The sequence below is a fragment of the Hippocampus guttulatus genome, chromosome 1, assembly GCF_054856545.1.
Source record: "Hippocampus guttulatus isolate MCC_2025c chromosome 1, RoL_Hgut_1.0, whole genome shotgun sequence".
Taxonomy (NCBI): domain Eukaryota; kingdom Metazoa; phylum Chordata; class Actinopteri; order Syngnathiformes; family Syngnathidae; genus Hippocampus; species Hippocampus guttulatus.
The window spans coordinates 27,269,883-27,288,768 of record NC_141261.1 but is presented as its reverse complement, the minus strand read 5'-3'; the positions used below and the strand labels follow the sequence as shown (position 1 = coordinate 27,288,768).

Here is an 18,886-nt window from a genome sequence, read left to right as displayed (position 1 = left end):
GACAGTCTCTGCCATTCATTTGTCGGAAAAAAATTAAAAGAAAATCTGCAATTCTCAGTTTTGCTGAATTGAACTTGTTGGGAGTTTATTCTTTCCCAAAGCAATAGTATTCATGATTAGCATTCAACCATCTCATTCATTTTCATTGACTCTTAGATTTAATTTTGCACCAAATTTACGGTGACTTTGTATTATGATTCACTTTCTGGTATAGTTTTTCAGTCTACTTCCAGGTGGCAGCAGTGTGGCATAAGATTGATCAGTTGTAAGTGTTTGGCCATCAAATCAAGATGCACTTGATGTATAAATTATTTGCAATTTGCTGCAGATCACTAATGAAGATAGACACGATAATCGAAGAGTGACATGATCAAATCTTTTCGACATTTTGTCTTTGCGATAGAAATAGAGAGAAGCTAGCTGTTGTCATGTGCACCTGTTAATATTAAAGACAAGGTGCTACTGACAGGCTATGGGTGCCAAGATGCCACTTATCAAATGGTGACAGTTTCCAATTATCTTCAAACATATATTTTTTGAAACAGATCTCTGAATTGACTTTACGGGGTGTTGAAACAACTGCTACTTAAGAGACATGGAGCAGCAACACATAGAAACACAGCACCCAACGTGGTATTACACTGTCAACACACAAATCAGTCAGACTTGCCTGTATACTGTCAAAACCCATTGAAAATGATCCCCTGAAGATTTGCCTCACTGTATTCAGTTCTTTTATAAGTAGATCATATTCTGTCAGACTGTTGCTCTTCCACAAAGTTGTAGTTGACTGAAATAGGACTGTTAGAGTCCATGTCCAAAATGTTTTGGGAGTATATTTTTCAAAATGGTTGTGTGCAGGGCTTCTCACTCCATGCCTGTGTCTTTCCAATCCTTTTGTGATTTTGAAAATGTTGCACGATGTATGCTTCTCAATGACAGCTCCCTGGTAAAGTTACATAAAAATGAGGCTCTCCTCAGACAAGTGCAGGCAGCCCATGAACTCAACCATGCTATTAAGTTATTGTTACATTTTAAGATTTGGCCTCACCGATGCATACTGTGAACATGTACTTATTTGATGAGGATGCGGAAAGACAGTGTGATAATGGGTGCATTGATTGTAACCACTTTAATCAGAGCCTACAGCAAACCGGGTCAATCTGCAATTAACCCCAGTGGGTCTTAGGGTTGCTGCTTTATTCATGCGATAATATTCCACCGAGGTCCTCATTCTTCACGCCTCCTCATGATAAACGCATTAAAAGCAACGTGTGTGGAGTGTCAAGACAAGATAGATGCCAGCGGCTCTATGCAGATCAAAACGGGTCTATAAGATGCAATTTTTGTGACGACAAAGATGATCCTAGCTGCAGTTCTGCTTGGAATGAGTGATCGAGATTCAGCCTTCTAGAATCATTGGTACAACCAGCTTGAAATAGCTGCTCACATTTAATGAAGACATGTACAGCTGAGCGACAGTATAGGTGTCTTTCCCTGATGGGCGTAATGCAGTGCGGTTTTGGCCATGAATCCTATATAATTTAAAAAAAAAACAGGACAATTGAAAATGTGAAAAGCAGTTTAGCGCTATTTCTGTTAGGATTATGTCCAAAGAATGTAGATCCAAAATATCAGAGCCATCTAAGAAAAGCAAACCATTTTGTGTATCCCAGGGTGCACATGCACTGTGGGGAAGAAAAATACAGGGAATGAACAAACAGTTGATGAGGAAAACAAAGTATTGTGAGTAAAAGAAAACGAGTGGATGGGCAAAGCACACGAGGAGCTACATGCCAAGAAGGACAAAATGACTGAAAACACTGGAAATGAAACTGGATAACTGACAGGAGTACACAACAGTACAAGGGGAGAAAATACCTACTACCCAATACAATACAATTAACAATAGCGCAGACACAAAAACGGATTCTCAACGACACCAGTTTCGAAACAGAGAGGACAAACCAACTAGGAGACAGAAAATAGACTACAAGGATAGATGCAAGGGCGGCCCGGTGGTCCAGTGGTTAGCGCGTCGACCTCACAGTGCAGAGGTACTGGGTTCAATTCCAGCTCTGCCCTCCCTGTGTGGAGTGGGCCTGCGTGGGTTTTCTCTGGGTACTCCGGTTTCCTCCCACATTCCAAAAACATGCATGGCAAGCTGATTGAACACTTGAAATTGTCCCTAGGTGTGAGTGTGAGCGCGAATGTGTCACGTTGGGCCCGAAGCGACAGAATAATCGCTTCGTGCGCAACTACTAGAGATAAGTGGATCCCCGAAATAGCAGACACAGAAAAGTATTTTGTCACAAAAAAATGAGATTTAATATAACACAAAATCACCGTCTAAACGGACAACAGAAAACGCTGGTCAAAAAGAGGACCAGGAAATAATAACGAGGAAACAGAAAACGCTTGCGAAACAAAAACAGCAAGGTGAAAGTTCTTTAGGCAAAATATTAAATCAAACACGAGAGGAATATCAAAGCACGCAATAATAGTCAATAGTTATCAAATCTGTGTTTTAACCGAGAAGGAATAGGCGATAGCAAATGGCACGGCGTGGAATACTCCGGCAGTGAGTTAACTGTCGGAGTGCCTAGATATAGCAGGTGCAATCGTCAACTAATGGGTGGCAGGTGTGCAGGCGGCAAGCAAGAACGCCTGCCCCCTGCTGTCAAATACGGAACGTGACAGTACCCCCCCCTCAACGGACGCCTCCCGGCGGCCCACCCGGCTTGGATGGGTGAGATGCGTGGAAGTCACGAAGAAGGGACGGATCAAGGATCCAGGAGCGGGGGACCCATTGCCGATCCTCCGGCCCGTAGCCCTCCCAGTCGACCAGATACTGGAAACCTTTTCCCCTGCGCCGAGAGTCCAGGATGGCCCGTACCGTGTACACCGGGTCACCATCGACGACCCGCGGAGGAGGGGGCGGAGTGGGAGAAGGAGCCAAGGGACTGGTTGTCACCGGTTTGAGCAGGGAGACGTGGAACACGGGGTGAACCTTCATGGAGGCCGGCAGCCGGAGCTTGACCGCGACGGGGCTGACGACGGACTCTACCACGAACGGCCCGGTGAATCGGGGCCCCAATTTCGCGGACGTGCCGGCCAGGCGCAGGTCCCTCGTCGTCAGCCACACCTCCTGCCCCACTTCGTAGGTTGGTGCTGGGCGCCGACGACGGTCCGCAATCTGCCGGTTCCGGGTCGCCGTGCGGGACAGTGCGGCTCTGGCCTCCCTCCACACGTGATGGGCCCGCTTGAGGTGGCACTGCACAGAAGGGACCTCTATTTGTCCCTCCTGGGACGGGAACAGCGGTGGTTGATACCCGTAGGCCGTCATGAAGGGGGACCTTCCAGTGGCTGAAGAGACGAGGGTGTTGTGCGCATACTCCACCCAAGGTAAGTGGTCGGCCCAGGAAGAGGGACGGTGGAGACACACACAGCGGAGGGCTGCCCCCAGATCCTGGTTGGCGCGCTCCGCTTGTCCATTGGACTGTGGGTGATACCCCGAGGTCAGACTGGCCGTGGCCCCGCGGGACCGGCAGAACCGCTTCCCCACTCGGGACACGAACTGGGGCCCCCGGTCCGACACTATGTCCAAAGGGATGCCATGGAGACGGAAAACGTGCTTGATGAGGAGGTCGGCGGTCTCCAACGCCGACGGCAACTTGGACAGGGGAATAAAGTGGGCAGCTTTTGAGAATCGGTCCACGATAGTGAGAACGACGGAACACCCACAGGATGGAGGAAGGCCCGTAACAAAGTCCAGGGCGATGTGGGACCAAGGTCGAGGAGGAATGGGTAATGGCTGGAGCAACCCCGCCGGAGGCCGATGCGAGGCCTTGCCGCAGGCGCAGGAGGAGCAGGCATTGATGTATTCCACCACATCCTTCCGAAGCTCCGGCCACCAGAACCGCTGGGCGAGGAGATGCACAGTCCGGTTCACCCCAGGATGGCAAGCCACCTGTGCCCCCACTGCAATACCTCCAAACGCAGCGGTGGGGGCACAAACAGCTTCCCCGCGGGACAGTCAGCCGGGACCTGGACCCCATCTTGAGCTTCCTGTACCTTCCGCTCAATCTCCCACCTCAACGCCGCCAGGATGCAATGAGCCGGGAGAATGGCCTCCGGCGTTCGGTCCCTTTCCGCGGGGTCGTGGAGACGGGAGAGGGCGTCAGGTTTGGTGTTCTTGGATCCCGGACACAATGTGAGGGTGAAATTAAACCGGGTTAATAGTAGGGCCCATCGGCCCTGACGGGAGTTCAGTCTCTTGGCGGAGCGGATATATTCCAAATTCTTGTGGTCCGTGTATACAGTGAATGGCTCCTTAGCCCCCTCGAGCCAGTGTCGCCATTCTTGTAAGGCTGCAACCACAGCCAGCAGTTCTCGATTGCCCACGTCGTAGATTGACTCGGCGACACTGAGACGACGAGAGAAAAAGGCGCAGGGGTGCAACTTCTGGTCGACCGGGGAACGCTGGGACAAGACCGCCCCCACTCCCGAATCCGATGCGTCCACTTCTACAATGAAAGGGTGGTCAGGGTTAGGATGTTGCAGCACGGGGGGATTAGTGAATGCTGTTTTCAAATTTGTGAAAGCCGAGTCCGCATCCGAGTCCCATTGGAACGGGACTTTAATGGACGTTAGTCGGGTCAACGGGAGTGCCTTTTGGCTGTAATTGCGAATGAACCGTCGATAAAAATTAGCAAACCCCAAAAAACGCTGTAGCTCCTTGCGGCTAGCCGGTGTCGGCCAGTCCACCACCGCCTTCGTTTTGATGGGGTCGGCTCTCAGCTTGCCCCGCTCAATAATAAACCCCAGAAAAGAGATGGCTGGTACATGAAACTCACATTTCTCTGCCTTGACAAAGAGCCTATTTTCCAATAACCGCTGTAGAACAAGTCTGACGTGTTGTTTATGCTCCTGCAACGACCGGGAGAAAATTAAGATATCATCAAGATAGACGAAACAGAAAATATTCAGCACGTCCCTTAACACGTCGTTGATCAGGCTTTGGAAAACCGCGGGAGCATTAGTCAGCCCGAAAGGCATGACTAAATATTCGAAATGACCCAGTGGGGTCTTAAAAGCTGTCTTCCACTCATCTCCTTCCTGGATGCGGACCAAATGGTAAGCACTACGTAAATCTAATTTTGTAAAAATGGTGGCCGATTGCAAAGGAGCGAAGGCGGAGTCTAACAAAGGCAGCGGATACTTATTTTTGATGGTGATGTCATTGAGCCCACGATAGTCCACACACGGTCGTAACGACTTGTCCTTCTTTTCTACAAAGAAGAATCCCGCACCTAACGGTGATCGCGATGGTCTGATTAGACCTGCAGTGAGCGAGCTGTTTATATACTCAGTTAATGCCTCTTGTTCCGGTTGAGACACCTGATAAAGCCGTGAACTCGGCAGCGGAGCGCCCACTTGCAGGTCTATGGCGCAGTCGTATGGACGGTGCGGGGGCAAAGAGCGAGCGCGATCCTTACTGAATACCTGTCGTAAATCATAATAGCAGTTTGGCACCCCGTCAAGGCAGATGATTTCAGGGGAGTCGTCGCCGGCACGTTCGCATCCCCCTACGGCTGATCGTAAACAACGCTCATAACAGTACGGGCTCCAAATCTCTATTGCCGGGCGCTCCCAGGAAATAACGGGGTTGTGAGTCTTGAGCCAGGGCAAGCCGAGAATAACCGGAACGGCTCGAGACCGCATTAAATAAAACCGTCTGCGTTCGACATGGTTTCCGGATACTTGGAGCTTTAGTGGTTCGGTTCTTTGTGTTACAACCGCCAGGAGGCGCCCATCGAGATCATGAACGCGCTTCTTCTCGGCCAACTCTTCGATAAAACAGCCTAACACTGAGGCGAGGTCGGTGTCGATAAAACAATCATCAGCCCCTGAGTCTATCAGAGCCCTGATCCGCCGCGCCCGGGACGCCCCATAGATCTCCCCTTCGAGTTCCAGTCTCTTGGGGTGCCCCGGCCGGGAGTCGGCTCGCCGAGGCTCGGGAGGCTCTGCGCGGGGTCGTGACTCACAGTACTCGGTGAAGGTAGTTGGCTGAGGTTCCGGAGGACCGGGAGCGGCGTGAGGTCCTTGTGGGCCGCTGTCAGACCAAGCCCGATCGTTGAACCGGCGCCGTCTCTCCTCCGATCTGGAACTTCCGCCACCCAGCTACATCGGCTCCTCCCTGGTGACAGCATTCCAGGATCGGGGGTGGTCTCCGGACCCAGCTGCCCGAGGCGTCTCGCGGGATCCCCCGCGGTACGTCGCATGCCGGAACGGGAACCAACCACCTCCACGCTCCCGGCTTCTCTCTCTCATGCGGTTGTCCAACAGTAGGGAGAGATCTATTAACTCCTCTAGGTCGGAACTATTGTCGCGGGTCGCTAGTTCATCCTTGAGCTGGGTGTTCAATCCGCGACGAAACAATCCACACAGCGCCCTGTCCTCGTAGCCACTCTGGGCGGCCAAAATCCGGAACTCAATCGAGTAGTCCGCTACGGATCGCCTCCCCTGGTGGAGTTCGAGTAGCCGACCCTCAGCCTCTCTGCCCCGGATGGGATGGTGGAACACCCGGCGAAACGCTGCCACGAAGCCGGGGAAAGAAGATCGGAGGTTCGGCTTTGCGTCGCTCATCGCCATAGCCCATGACGCCGCCTGACCTGTCAATAAGCTCATTACATATGCAACCTTCGCGTCATCAGTAGCATAGACCGAAGGTTGCTGGTCGAAGATGAGCGAGCACTGGTGGAGAAAGTGCCCACACCGACCGTGCTCACCCCCGTAACGTGGGGGGTGTGGAAGCGACGGTTCCCTACTTATTGGGAAGGAGACGGGTGCCTCAGTGGTGGTATGATGAACCACCGGGGGAGGTGCTCTCCATTCCTCTAATCGTACAATACGGGGTTCGAAATGATCGAACCTATGAGCCAGCGTGGAAACCGCGCCGCGGAGTTCCGTAATGGCTTGGCCCTGCTGACTCATCTGTTGCTCTTGACGGGACAGAGCAGACAAAATCTTTTCCATGTCTGCGGGATCCATGGTGGCCGGAGTATTCTGTCACGTTGGGCCCGAAGCGACAGAATAATCGCTTCGTGCGCAACTACTAGAGATAAGTGGATCCCCGAAATAGCAGACACAGAAAAGTATTTTGTCACAAAAAAATGAGATTTAATATAACACAAAATCACCGTCTAAACGGACAACAGAAAACGCTGGTCAAAAAGAGGACCAGGAAATAATAACGAGGAAACAGAAAACGCTTGCGAAACAAAAACAGCAAGGTGAAAGTTCTTTAGGCAAAATATTAAATCAAACACGAGAGGAATATCAAAGCACGCAATAATAGTCAATAGTTATCAAATCTGTGTTTTAACCGAGAAGGAATAGGCGATAGCAAATGGCACGGCGTGGAATACTCCGGCAGTGAGTTGACTGTCGGAGTGCCTAGATATAGCAGGTGCAATCGTCAACTAATGGGTGGCAGGTGTGCAGGCGGCAAGCAAGAACGCCTGCCCCCTGCTGTCAAATACGGAACGTGACAGAATGGTTGTTTGTTTCTGTGTGCCCTGCGATTGGCTGGCAACCGGTTCAGGGTGTCCCCCGCCTGCTGCTTGAAGACGGCTGGGATAGGCTCCAGCACCTCCCACGACCCTTTTGAGAATAAAGCGGAACAGAAAATGGATGGATGGATGGATGCATCGATGCAAAAGAGAGAGAAACAGAAAAAAATGGAACTACCTACGTGGAACAGTACACAAACTTGATGGGGAGTGTGTGTGAGTGTGCGTGTGTGTGTGTGTGTTTGGGTTCAGAGAACATAATCCTTAAACGGAAGCAATATTCCGGTTGTTTTGGCAAGTTTCAATAATATGCTGGTGAAGGAAATTTTCAACGCAAACTCACCATGGCTTGAAGTTGTTTGACAGGATTTCGTTTTGCTCGATGTTGATGGCGAGATTGTATTTGTGGCGTCAAAGAGGTCAAGGGTTATTCATAATCGTAGTCATTCCAGTCCAAAAGTCATGCCATAAAATCGAGTTTAAAAAAAAAGCGCACTTAGTGTCTTTCAAACTTCGAAATCAATGAATACACGCATCTGTGGTATTCCATACTATTTTCTCCTGTCTCTCCTTTTGCGTTTGTGCGGTTGAAAACGGTGTCGGACCAGCGTTCCTGCACAATTGTGCAAAATTCATTATTGATATGGGCGCACCTACTGATGGCGTCATCTATCGCCCAAGCGGTGATATTACCAAATTTCATTACACAACACAAAAACGACTCCAACTACCACACCCGTGACCCCTTGTGAGGAGAAGCGGTTCTGATCATGGATGGATGGATGTTTTCAAAGCTCTTAATTATGTTTCAATCGATTCCACATTGTTCAACAATGTGATAGCAAGTCCTTTGTTGTTGTTGTTGCACTATGACTTTTTCAAAATGTTCGCAATTAACGGGAGATTTGAAACCGTTCTATTGTGACAGAGACTCTCTGAGTCAAGGATTGGTCGCTTAATTAAGGGTCGGATAACAGCGGTCTTAAAAGCTGCTGGCACAGCGCCAGAGGGGCGTGATCAATTAATATTTAAGAAGGAAGTTCCTAACATTGCAAACAGATCTTTAAGGAGTTTGCCAGGAAGCAGGTGGAGCACGCAGGTTGTCTGTTTTGCTGTGCACAACAACACGACAAGGTGTCCGCAGGAATAGTTGCTACAAGTGCATGACTTTCCAGGTCTTATGTTATGTGTTGTGTTATATTAAGGTATTTTGTTATTTTATGTTAACTGTTCTGTAAAGCGCTCAGGCTCATTTGTGCTCAAGCTTTTTACATGATTGTTTAAAGGTGCACATTTCATCTGTGGAGTAAGCTTCTTGGTTAAAAAAAAGTAAAATACAAAAAAGAACATTGATGTATTAAAACAGTCATTCTGTGAAACATGTACAGTGTGTTATGAAAAAAAGCACTTTCCTGTTCATGTTTTTGAGTCTTGAGACTTTGGTGGGTCTGCTTAGGTTGAGCTGTACTCCTTGCAGTCCTGCTTCCCGCATTGCCTCCCGTCTCTCCTCTTCCTCCTCGAATAGCTCTTCCTCTTATGCTGCCTCAGCCTCTCTGCTTGTCTCGATGCATTGTGAAACTCCAATAATCAGGGATCACTGAACTGGCTTCCTTTAGTTTCTTCACATCATTAGCCACAAATGTGATCCATTTTGAGTTATGTGGATGATGAAAACAGGGGAAAATGAGAAGCAAATTCGGCAAAATTCCCAAATACAAAAACATACTGTACATTAAAAGAAAAAGAACACAAATATTGCCCATCCCTGCAATCAGGTTTTTTCTTTCAGCCAAGAAGAAATACTGTAAATGGACATCACTTACAGCTGTGCCAGGAGTTATGACAACGATTGTTGAATGTCAAAGATGCTTGCTCGCTTGCAGTGCACAAAAGAAAGGAAGAAAGTAAGAAATAGCTCACTTTTTCTGTAAATAATCAAAATTGACACATTATATCTCAGCCGGGGTATTTACTCTACTGATTAGATAGCTTTTCCAATGTTTAAACAGGAACTGATGGCTTTAGACTTAGCACGTGAACGTCAGCACGTTCAACAGTTTTCCGAGGAGATAAGCTCCACCTCTGGAATAGATGCAGGTGGGAGTGCCAACTTAAGTTCGGGGGTGCGTGCGGCTCACCGTGCCAAAAGCAATTTGGATGAGACACCACTGACATCGGTGTATACAGCCTGAGCTCAACTCCTAACTGCTTCGAGTGTGGATCTACACAACTGGCTGATGTGAAAGGTGATCACGGATGCATTGAGCCAGGATTGGCCATGGTCTCTGAGAAAGATCGATGACACCGCAGCATCTTTGAAGCATCATAGGTTGTTTGTGGAAGTATGGCGGAGAATCTCAGTATGTCCTCTGCAAAGGTGACTCGGGCTCACTGGAACAAACCCAGACATGTAAGTCTTTTTATTTACAAGCCTAACTACACGGATGGTGGCGGTTGGAATTTGGCAACAGAATCTCATTGCAAACTCATTTGAGTGCATGCTGATCTGATTTCAGGCTGAAGATGTGTTAGTGTTTATTTTTATTGAGGTTTGAAGGCAAGTGAGCAGCGGAGGCTTGAGGCTTCAGTACACAGATGAGGTCTATCCGCTCTAACTTTAATCTCTGGTGAACATTGTTCAAGTTAGCTTTTATTTACCTCCGGGGTTTGTGGCAGACTATTGTTTGCACATGGCGGAGGACTGAAGGTGTACTCACACTGAAAGCTAGCACACAATCGCTCTGTACACAACTGCTTTTACTGGCTGGGTTAATCTGCCTTCACTCTACAATGACTGCGGTGCTGTCATATACAGGTAGCCGGACATCAAATGCATGCAAAGACGTGCACAGGCTGCCTGCTGCTTCTGGCTCGCATTTCTGATAAACGCAAGTTGAATGGTTAACAGCAAATACGGTACCACTGCGCAGTAGGACAGCTTCCTCTCTGGTCTCATGTCATCAGCTTGCATTGTTGGTTGGAGAATTTAAAAGTTTAAAAGCGGTGCCCTAAAACTGAGAGAATTACATGTTGTGTATTAAAAACAAAGCAAAACACCATTGATGATCATTAGCAGTCATGAAACAATGTTACAACCAGGAGTGCACATTTGGGGTGCGCTGCACCGCATGAGCACTGCAAATTGAATCCTGTTCAAGCCTGTCAGCGCGCTTTTGCGCACTCAGAATAGGTCTGGCCAGCCACGATTTGAAGTCGTCAGCCACCAAAACGACTATCCATGGACAATATTATTTTTGTACTTTGTCACGGCGCGTTGCATAGTAGCCTATGAACAACCATTGTGGAGGCTAGCTTGACTAGGCCGGTGACCCGCTAATGTCTCCTACTGCCATCAGGCGGTGGCAGAGGGCCACGGGCAAGACACTTATCTCCATGTCGGCGCGCTGCAGCTTGGACAGTCCGTCAAAATGTCCTGGCTTATGCGGTGGTGCGAAAAAAGATTTTTGCATCACCGGATTCTGGAGTGCTGCCCTCGAGAACTGTGCTCAGTAAGCTAGCTGAACAAAGGGTCCCATCCTGCAAGTCAAAGGTGGACAATTCATTTTTCCATGTGACTCAACTGCGTTAAGTATGAATGGAATGCCCTTGGAATTGTGTCGTTTTCATGAATTAGTTGCCATTGTGTAGCCCTGGTATTATGTTGTTGTAATTAGGACATGTAAACTGAGAACTCAAGAAAAAAAACTGATGTAAAGTTGTATTCAGTTATATTCAAATGACAAACCTTGCCCAGATGGGCCATCAGTTTTTTATCATCCATGAGTTTGGGAAAAAAGGAGCACCAAACAACCTGTGGTGCTCATTTGAGAACTATGTCAAAATATTTATATGCATCCCTGTTTATATCCCTTTAAGCACATTATTTTAACACAAATGGTGTAATACCACATATATTGCAGACACATACTCATGACTCAGGGAGTAGAATCGTCATCTACCAACTCAAAGGTTATGGGTTCAATCCTTCCGTTTTTTTTTTTCATTTTTGATCAACAGTGGTCTTCAACCAACGTTTGCCCCTACCGGTCCATTCTCTCTGTTCTGTTCTCTGCTGTCACATCAGTCACACAGGGATCAATACATATTTTGCAGACATTGTGTGTTTTTTGGAATACACATTTCAAAGAAAATGGTTATGCTCTTGCCTTACCAGAGTTGATTTGTGGAGAAGTGATCTTTGTAGGCGTGGCGCAATGCAGCAGTGCGTGGCGCTTTGTTTTCTGTCTCCTGAATGGAGTTGAACGATGCTTCATGCTAAGAGAGTTGAACCCAGTGGAAGCGCATCAGTCAGAGAAGCAAATTAACAAGCACAACTCAAAACATGTCCTCTCCTCTCTCCAGACTGCGGAGTTATTTGAAATGATTGAAAAGATGCAGGTAAGGCGATGTGCCCATTGCTACATGTTAATCGTCCCAGCAACTAACACGGCGTCAGCGGGCCTCCTCTCGAATCCGTCTTGAATTGTGCTTGTTCCCAAGCTAAATGACATTGCTTTATTAACACTGTACCTGCACAGTAAGCGCTTCACCTCACAAATTCTCCCCTGGTCTCTGCGGGCTTCGAAGCAACATTTGTTTTAATCAGGCAATCTGGCTCATGACAAAGGAAGAGTTTTAAAATGGAGCTCATAGTTCTCCGCGTGTGTGCGCCATCAATCAGTTCATCATCAAATAATGAAATGAACTACTTGTGAGGTCATCTTTCATGTCTGGCCTAAACGAATATGTTGAAGAGAATTGGTCCCCTGTATAAAGGGGTGTAATTCACACAATTTAATGGAATGAGATTTTAAGAAAAGAAATAATCAGTTTCACTTAACAGACAGAGAGATATTTAGTTTTCCATACCACTTCTCGCCTACTGTGGTGAGCTTTCTCAACTCAACTTTACGCCGAGAGCACTACTTCGCGATGGTAGTGGACCCCAAAAAAAGCAGGGTGTATTGAAGGAAATATATTCACAAAAACACCTACAGGGGAACGCTGGAGAAACTAAATCCAAAACACGAAGTCCTGAAAACCCCAAGAAATCAAAGTAACACAGGACAGAAGCACAAACAAAGTCCCGGAAATGCCAATAAACAAAAGGAACAACAAACAAAATAACGATGACAGTAAAACGAAACGTGACAGCGACAACAATCCAAAAAAGACTCACAGAAACTAGGGAACTAAATGCTGTACAAGCAAACTGTTGAGACAACAAAGAACACCTGGACAAGGGTTGAGGGAGCTGATTGCGTGACACGAGGAACCCAGATGACAAGAAGATGTAGGAACAAAACGAGGAAGACAAAAAAGGCACACGAGGAGACAAAACCAAATATAATGGAAACCAAAACCAAATCATGATAACTGCTCCACACAAAAGTCAATCATTAAAATAATAACTACATTCAATCTTGTTTTTTAAGAACTCCTTTTATATTGGCATTTAGTATACAAATGTTGGTCGATGAGAGGAGCAACACCGAAGTCTCCTCCGACCTGTATGAATGCATGACATCACTCGTGTTGGCTACAATTTGAAGTGCACTTATTTAATAGCTGGTTGATAGCCTGCTTCTTGGGGGGTAACAGAAAGTCTAAACCAGGATGGCACGATGCACAGCTCACATTAAATGGCCCGAGAGGGTGGACAAGTTCAAATTAAGAAGCAAATTAGCATGGCAGTTGTAACAAGTTGGCAACACACAGGCACCTCTTTCATCTCCCTTTTTCCTTTTCGGTAACGACATCATGCTGAAAGCTGTTAGCTCGAAGCAATCGATTTCTTGTATGAGACGTCATGTCGCGATCTAAGAAGGCCACCGTTCAAGTTGAGCATTATTATTTGCATTACACTTCTTCTACAGTTGTCATTCCCAATGTGATGGCAGTGTATGGGCTTCCTTATTTGTCTGCTTTTCTCTTTGCTACTTCCAAACAGATGCTCCAGTGTGGAGGCAGCACTTATCTCTGCATCTTTTTAATCCCCCCCTGGCCTCACTCATCACGCTTGCTCCACACGCTAATAGACTCTTTAGCATTCTTAACTGCTCTCTGTCTGTTTGCTTCCATCTGTCCCTCCATGACTTTTTTTTTTTTTGCTTTGTTGTCCGCTGTGCATTCTTGGAGAACATTGCCTTCTCATTTTGTTCCCAGTGTCACTTTAGTGCTTGAATTGAGCTTGATCAATTACTTGTCGTCCATCTGTCTTATTCTTCTTCATCTTGCAGGGCAACAGGATGGATGAGCAGAGATGCACCTTTCCACCTCCACTCAAGGTACACTCCTCATGCAGACGGCGGGATATTAATCATACCATAGGAAGTAGCTCGTCCTTTACGTAGTACTTTGTATTATAGTCATAGTGCATTAAGTCCTGTCGTCATTTTTCACTCGGTTCTAATTCATCATCCTCTGTTCTAATGTGACCCCTGTGCAAAGATGATGAAAACCGCAAGTTTACAAACTTTTCAGGAACAGCAGCCCACAACAATTGAGGAAAAAAAAATGTGAATGAATAATTACATTGATGTATATCGTTGTTTATCTTCATTATGAATATTTGATGACAAGCCAAAATTCTCTTTTCAGACCGAGGAGGACTACATTCCCTATCCAAGTGTCCATGAGGTAGAGTGCAGCACTTTCATCCTAGCGTAGGATTTGTTTAAAGACCCTGTAAAGTAATTTTGGTGTTTTAATTTTTTTTCCTTCCAAATACATTACAGTACACGTGTTTTAAGATAGGAAGTGTTATACTATTTTCCACGTTCTCCATTGTCCAAATTTTTGGCATGTGTTCGGCCCTATCCCACTATATGAATAACGTGTGCTGGCATTTCATCTGTGGACATCCGTCGCAATTACAGATTTCCTTGGCTCATTTCTACTCTTTCAGTGTGCAGTTAGCCATCTAGCTATGCCTACCCTCACCCCAAATATGTTATGACATGCGCGGCTCATCTAGAGAGCCGATGGCGAGTTGGATGGCTTCACTGCAAATTGGCAGGCTACTAGCGACTAGCATCTTATTCGTCGCCAGTGACACAGATATGATACTTGATACGCCAGCACAGCTAACCACCGTGCCTTCGTGGCAAAGGAATGCATAGAAACTGAAAATTAGTCATCACTTTTTCGTGAGGTTAACCACACAATTAATGCTAAAACATGTACCGGTACTATCAATGCTGAACATTTGAAAAAATAGAACAAAAAATAAAACAAAAAATGACCTAGGAAAGGTTATTCTCAGTTCCCTTATCGTAATTGCACGGCCTGGTACGTCACTATATGCAGAACAATGTGCTAATATCATGGTTCTTTCCATTTTCTTGCTCTCCATACACATGGAATACACTGACAACTTTGGCCGCCTGTTTCTAGAGTCTCAGCTTATAAAGGGCGTGTTGTATCAACCTATTCATAGATATGGCTAGTGGGCTCACAGTCTGGTTGAATCCATCCAATACTCCACAGCCACTTGGAAAGTTAACTGCTTATAGGTTTCACTAGCCCGCAAAGGGGTCATACAATATGTCAGCACCGTTGTTGCGTGTGGATCCCCACATAACGGAGAAACTTGAGAGAAAGTGTTTATTTAACACAGCACCATATGGTTTTCAGCCTCTGAAACCAGGCTCTGTGTTTTTCATGCCATTCAAGATTTATTTTATATACTTTCCAACTTTTTTTTATTCAATTTTGGCAGGCTTGATAACGATACTGTTCTCTGTGTTGTATCAAATGTGGAAGATATTGGTTTTATCATATTAGAAGGTCTTTAACTTTTTTTTTTTTTTTTTTTAAACATGTTCCACCTGTGACAGGTTTTGGGAAGGAAAAGCCCCTTTCCTCTCATCCTTCTGCCACAGTTTGGTGGTTACTGGATTGAGGGAACAAATCACGAGCTGCGTAATAGTCCGGACTCATCGGAGCCGATGCAGACTTTGTCCCCGGACACTCGCACAAAGCTGGAATGTAACACAACGGCCACACTCTACCGCAAACACTTCCTGGCAAAGGTTTGTCATTAGCACTGCATCTGTTTGTAAACTCAGTCTGCTAGGTCAATGCTAACACAAAATAGGAAACACCAAAGACAGGCGAATGAATAATGTCCATATGGTGGTGTTATTAAGCAATGGATATTTCAACACAAACGGTGCAGCCACACATGTCGACAACCATTATAATATTACTCACAGGCATGTTTTGCATCCTCGATGTCAAATGACTATTTTGTGCCACACTGACGAGCAGAGTGAGGAGTTACGACCATATCAAGAATCCCACTTTGGTGGTAGGCAGCTCCTCTGTGAAAATCAAATTACATTACCTCAGATTAGTGAGCCATGTACAGTAATTGAGCAAAATTCTCCTTTGTATGAGATTATATTATACTGCTGCTCAGTGGCCAAGTTGCTCACACCACGAGAAGCTGCAATGAATTAATCATGATGCACAGAGCGTTTAAATCATTGAATTCTAATGAATTGTATTATGAGTCTACAGTATGCACTATGTTTATACAGACATACTGTACATTTTCAGGAGAGAAGTTTGAATGGATGAATTAATTTCAATGGGGAAAAATGATGTGAGCCACCACTACTCGAAAACTATTCAAATGTAACAACTGCACTCCTTGCACAAATGAGCAAAATTACCCTGATGGAGGACTCAACAATCAATTTCACTTTGTGCTCATTAAACTGAATAAGCAATTGTCTGGCATCAAACTGCCTCAAGTTGCCTTTTTTGCACTTATGCAAATTGAAATACATAAAGCCTCGCCACCTATTTTTGTGAGCGCATCAGATAAACAAATTTGATCTGGATTTGGATACTGTTCAGTGTGTGTGTGTGTGTGTGTGTGTGTGTGTGTGTGTGTGTGTGTGTGTTTGTTTCAGGGTATGATATTTACTAATGGCCGTACCCTTGCACTGTGCCCTCAGGAACACTTTAATTACTATTCAGCAGACAGCGCCCTGGGACATCTGGTGTTCTCTTTAAAGTACGATGTTATTGGTGACCAGGAGCATCTCCGACTAATGCTTAGGTAACACATACACGCTGCAGAGAACTTTAACTCATCAGGACAGAAGAACTGCCTAACATGTTCAGTCGTGAGTGCATCAACACATCCTCCCTAGCAATGTTATCACAAAAGTCATAAAGCATGAGCGAGTACCAACAGTGTCATTTCCACAGTAGGGCAACAGATGGACTATTTAGGCCAGTGAGTGGGTGGGGATGGAATGAGGGAGCAAGCGAGAAGGGAAGGGTGGGGAAGTTTGATAATGTCCCACACCGGATCCTTTCTGGTAGATTCTGAGAAGTGTTATATAACCTTTCATTTATATGAGGCTTATTTTATGACTTGACCAGGACCAAACAAAAAACATACCACGATGTCATCCCCATCTCCTGCCTGACTGAGTTTCCCAATGTGGTCCAAATGGCCAAGGTGAGTCTTTGATTTAAGGATACAAGGCACAACAGTATATTTGACATGTCCTGCTTGTTTATTCCAAGCTTGTCTGTGAGGAAGTCAACGTGGACCGCTTCTTCCCAGTGCTTTATCCAAAGGTAAGTTTTTGAACAGTTAAAATCCCTGTAAAATGAAAAGAAATAAGTGTCTGAAATGAGGCTGCAAAATCATTTCAAATCTCTCCAATCTCGCTGTGGGCGTGTCAGCTGAAATCATGCTCAGATGTCACCTGCCAACCAAATATTTTCAAGAACCTGGACAACGGGCAACGAAGCGTTCTAAAGCGGCACATGCCACTGCAACGTCCCAGTAAACATCATGGCCATCAAGTCTGACAACATAGTATCCCCCTCACTCGCTTTTGCTTTTCCACCTTTCTGTGTGTGATATGCACTCACTCAAGGCCAGCAACCTGGCACTCTTTCTCTCCGTGACATTTGCACTGTTACCACCAACCATGAGACACTCTAAAAATGCCACAGTAAGATTTCATCTGTCATATACCTGGATGTTGGGAGTGTTTTATCAGGAAGTTTTGAGGCTCAAACATTATGCTAATAACATGTTTGAAAGTACATCAAAACCACAGATTATTAACAGCTGAGCAGTTTAACAGTAGCAGCTGACATAATTTGCTGTTGTAACACTACCTAACCGTGATACTATATATATATATATATATATATATATATATATATATATTAGAGGCGATAATCGCCTCCAGCCTTTATTTGGATTACCAACATTCTCCTCATCCGAAATTCAACGAACACGCGGGGAAGAGGAGGCCGCTCTGACCCCAACAATATATACCGGAGACAAATTCCTTGTGTGTTCTACATACTTGGCCAATAAAGATGATTCTTCTGATTCTGACAATGGTCACCAGGCTGTCACTGAAAAATTAATCAGCCAATCAGAACGCATTCCGTAAGAAGCCTACTCACCTGTTAGGCTTGGAGTGAGAAAGCCTGGAAGCGCAAACGAGAAACAAGAAAGTATAATCGAGAAACTAGAAATGATGCCATTGAGAGCAAAAAAAATATTTTTTGGGGCACAAATCTGATTCCATCTTTTTTCCATATTTATTCTCTTTCCTTTCCCACAAATCTCTTGCTGCTCTTTTTACAGGCCTCACGACTTATTGTGACCTTTGATGAACACGTCATAAGCAACAACTTCAAGTTTGGGGTCATTTATCAAAGGTTTGGACAGGTAAAAAGTTAATCTTAAATATAAATGTACTCACTCACTGCCATCCATGCTCATTTAAATTTGTCAACTGGAAATTAAAGCATTTACAGTGAAACTCCTCTACAACAAAACCTACGTGGGCGAAAATACCCTCTAGTGTGAAAAAACTTTCATGCATGAAAGCCATTCCCACTTTTCTGCTCACCTACAACGAAAAGTCCCCCTGTTCTGTTATACGAAATCGTTTTCTCTGCTCCTGCGTCGCAACGAGATTCACCACAGTGAAAACAAAAAAAGCCTTCCGCAAAAGTCTAATCCAACCCCAGCATGCCACAGCGACCTCTACTGCTTCGTTCGGAAACAGCAACAGCAACCACCACACTGGTTTACACATGCGCATGAGTACAGGAAGTATTTGTTTCAGACGCAGCACGAACTTTGCATTGCTAAAATGGCGACAAAACGGACCTTTGCATGCCAAGGAGTTAAGAAAAGAAAAGCTATAACGCTTGAAGACAGGATAAAGGTAATAAAAATGAAAGATGGAGGAAGCAAAATAAAAGACATTATTCAAGAAGTTGATGTAAGTGAAAATAAATGCTGATCGTAAATTTCG

At 45.6% G+C, this 18,886-nt stretch overlaps 1 protein-coding gene across 16 annotated transcripts in view; it reads left to right on the top strand.

The window, feature by feature from the left end:
* The window catches only part of rap1gapa (RAP1 GTPase activating protein a), a 96,538-nt gene that overhangs the window by 54,761 nt on the left and 22,891 nt on the right, over window positions 1-18,886 (top strand). For 10 of the 16 annotated variants that reach the window (XM_086124010.1, XM_086123916.1, XM_086123933.1 and 7 more), the window contains 8 exons: window positions 11,937-11,972; window positions 13,814-13,861; window positions 14,175-14,213; window positions 15,413-15,607; window positions 16,541-16,644; window positions 16,974-17,052; window positions 17,121-17,174; window positions 18,208-18,291. In XM_086124010.1, coding sequence (XP_085980136.1) covers window positions 11,955-11,972; window positions 13,814-13,861; window positions 14,175-14,213; window positions 15,413-15,607; window positions 16,541-16,644; window positions 16,974-17,052; window positions 17,121-17,174; window positions 18,208-18,291 — 621 coding nt within the window. In that variant the 5' untranslated portion in view covers window positions 11,937-11,954. Of the gene's footprint in view, window positions 1-9,724; window positions 9,985-11,936; window positions 11,973-13,813; window positions 13,862-14,174; window positions 14,214-15,412; window positions 15,608-16,540; window positions 16,645-16,973; window positions 17,053-17,120; window positions 17,175-18,207; window positions 18,292-18,886 lie in introns of those variants that run through there. The other 6 variants (XM_086124018.1, XM_086123907.1, XM_086124002.1 and 3 more) reach the window with 3 other exon arrangements.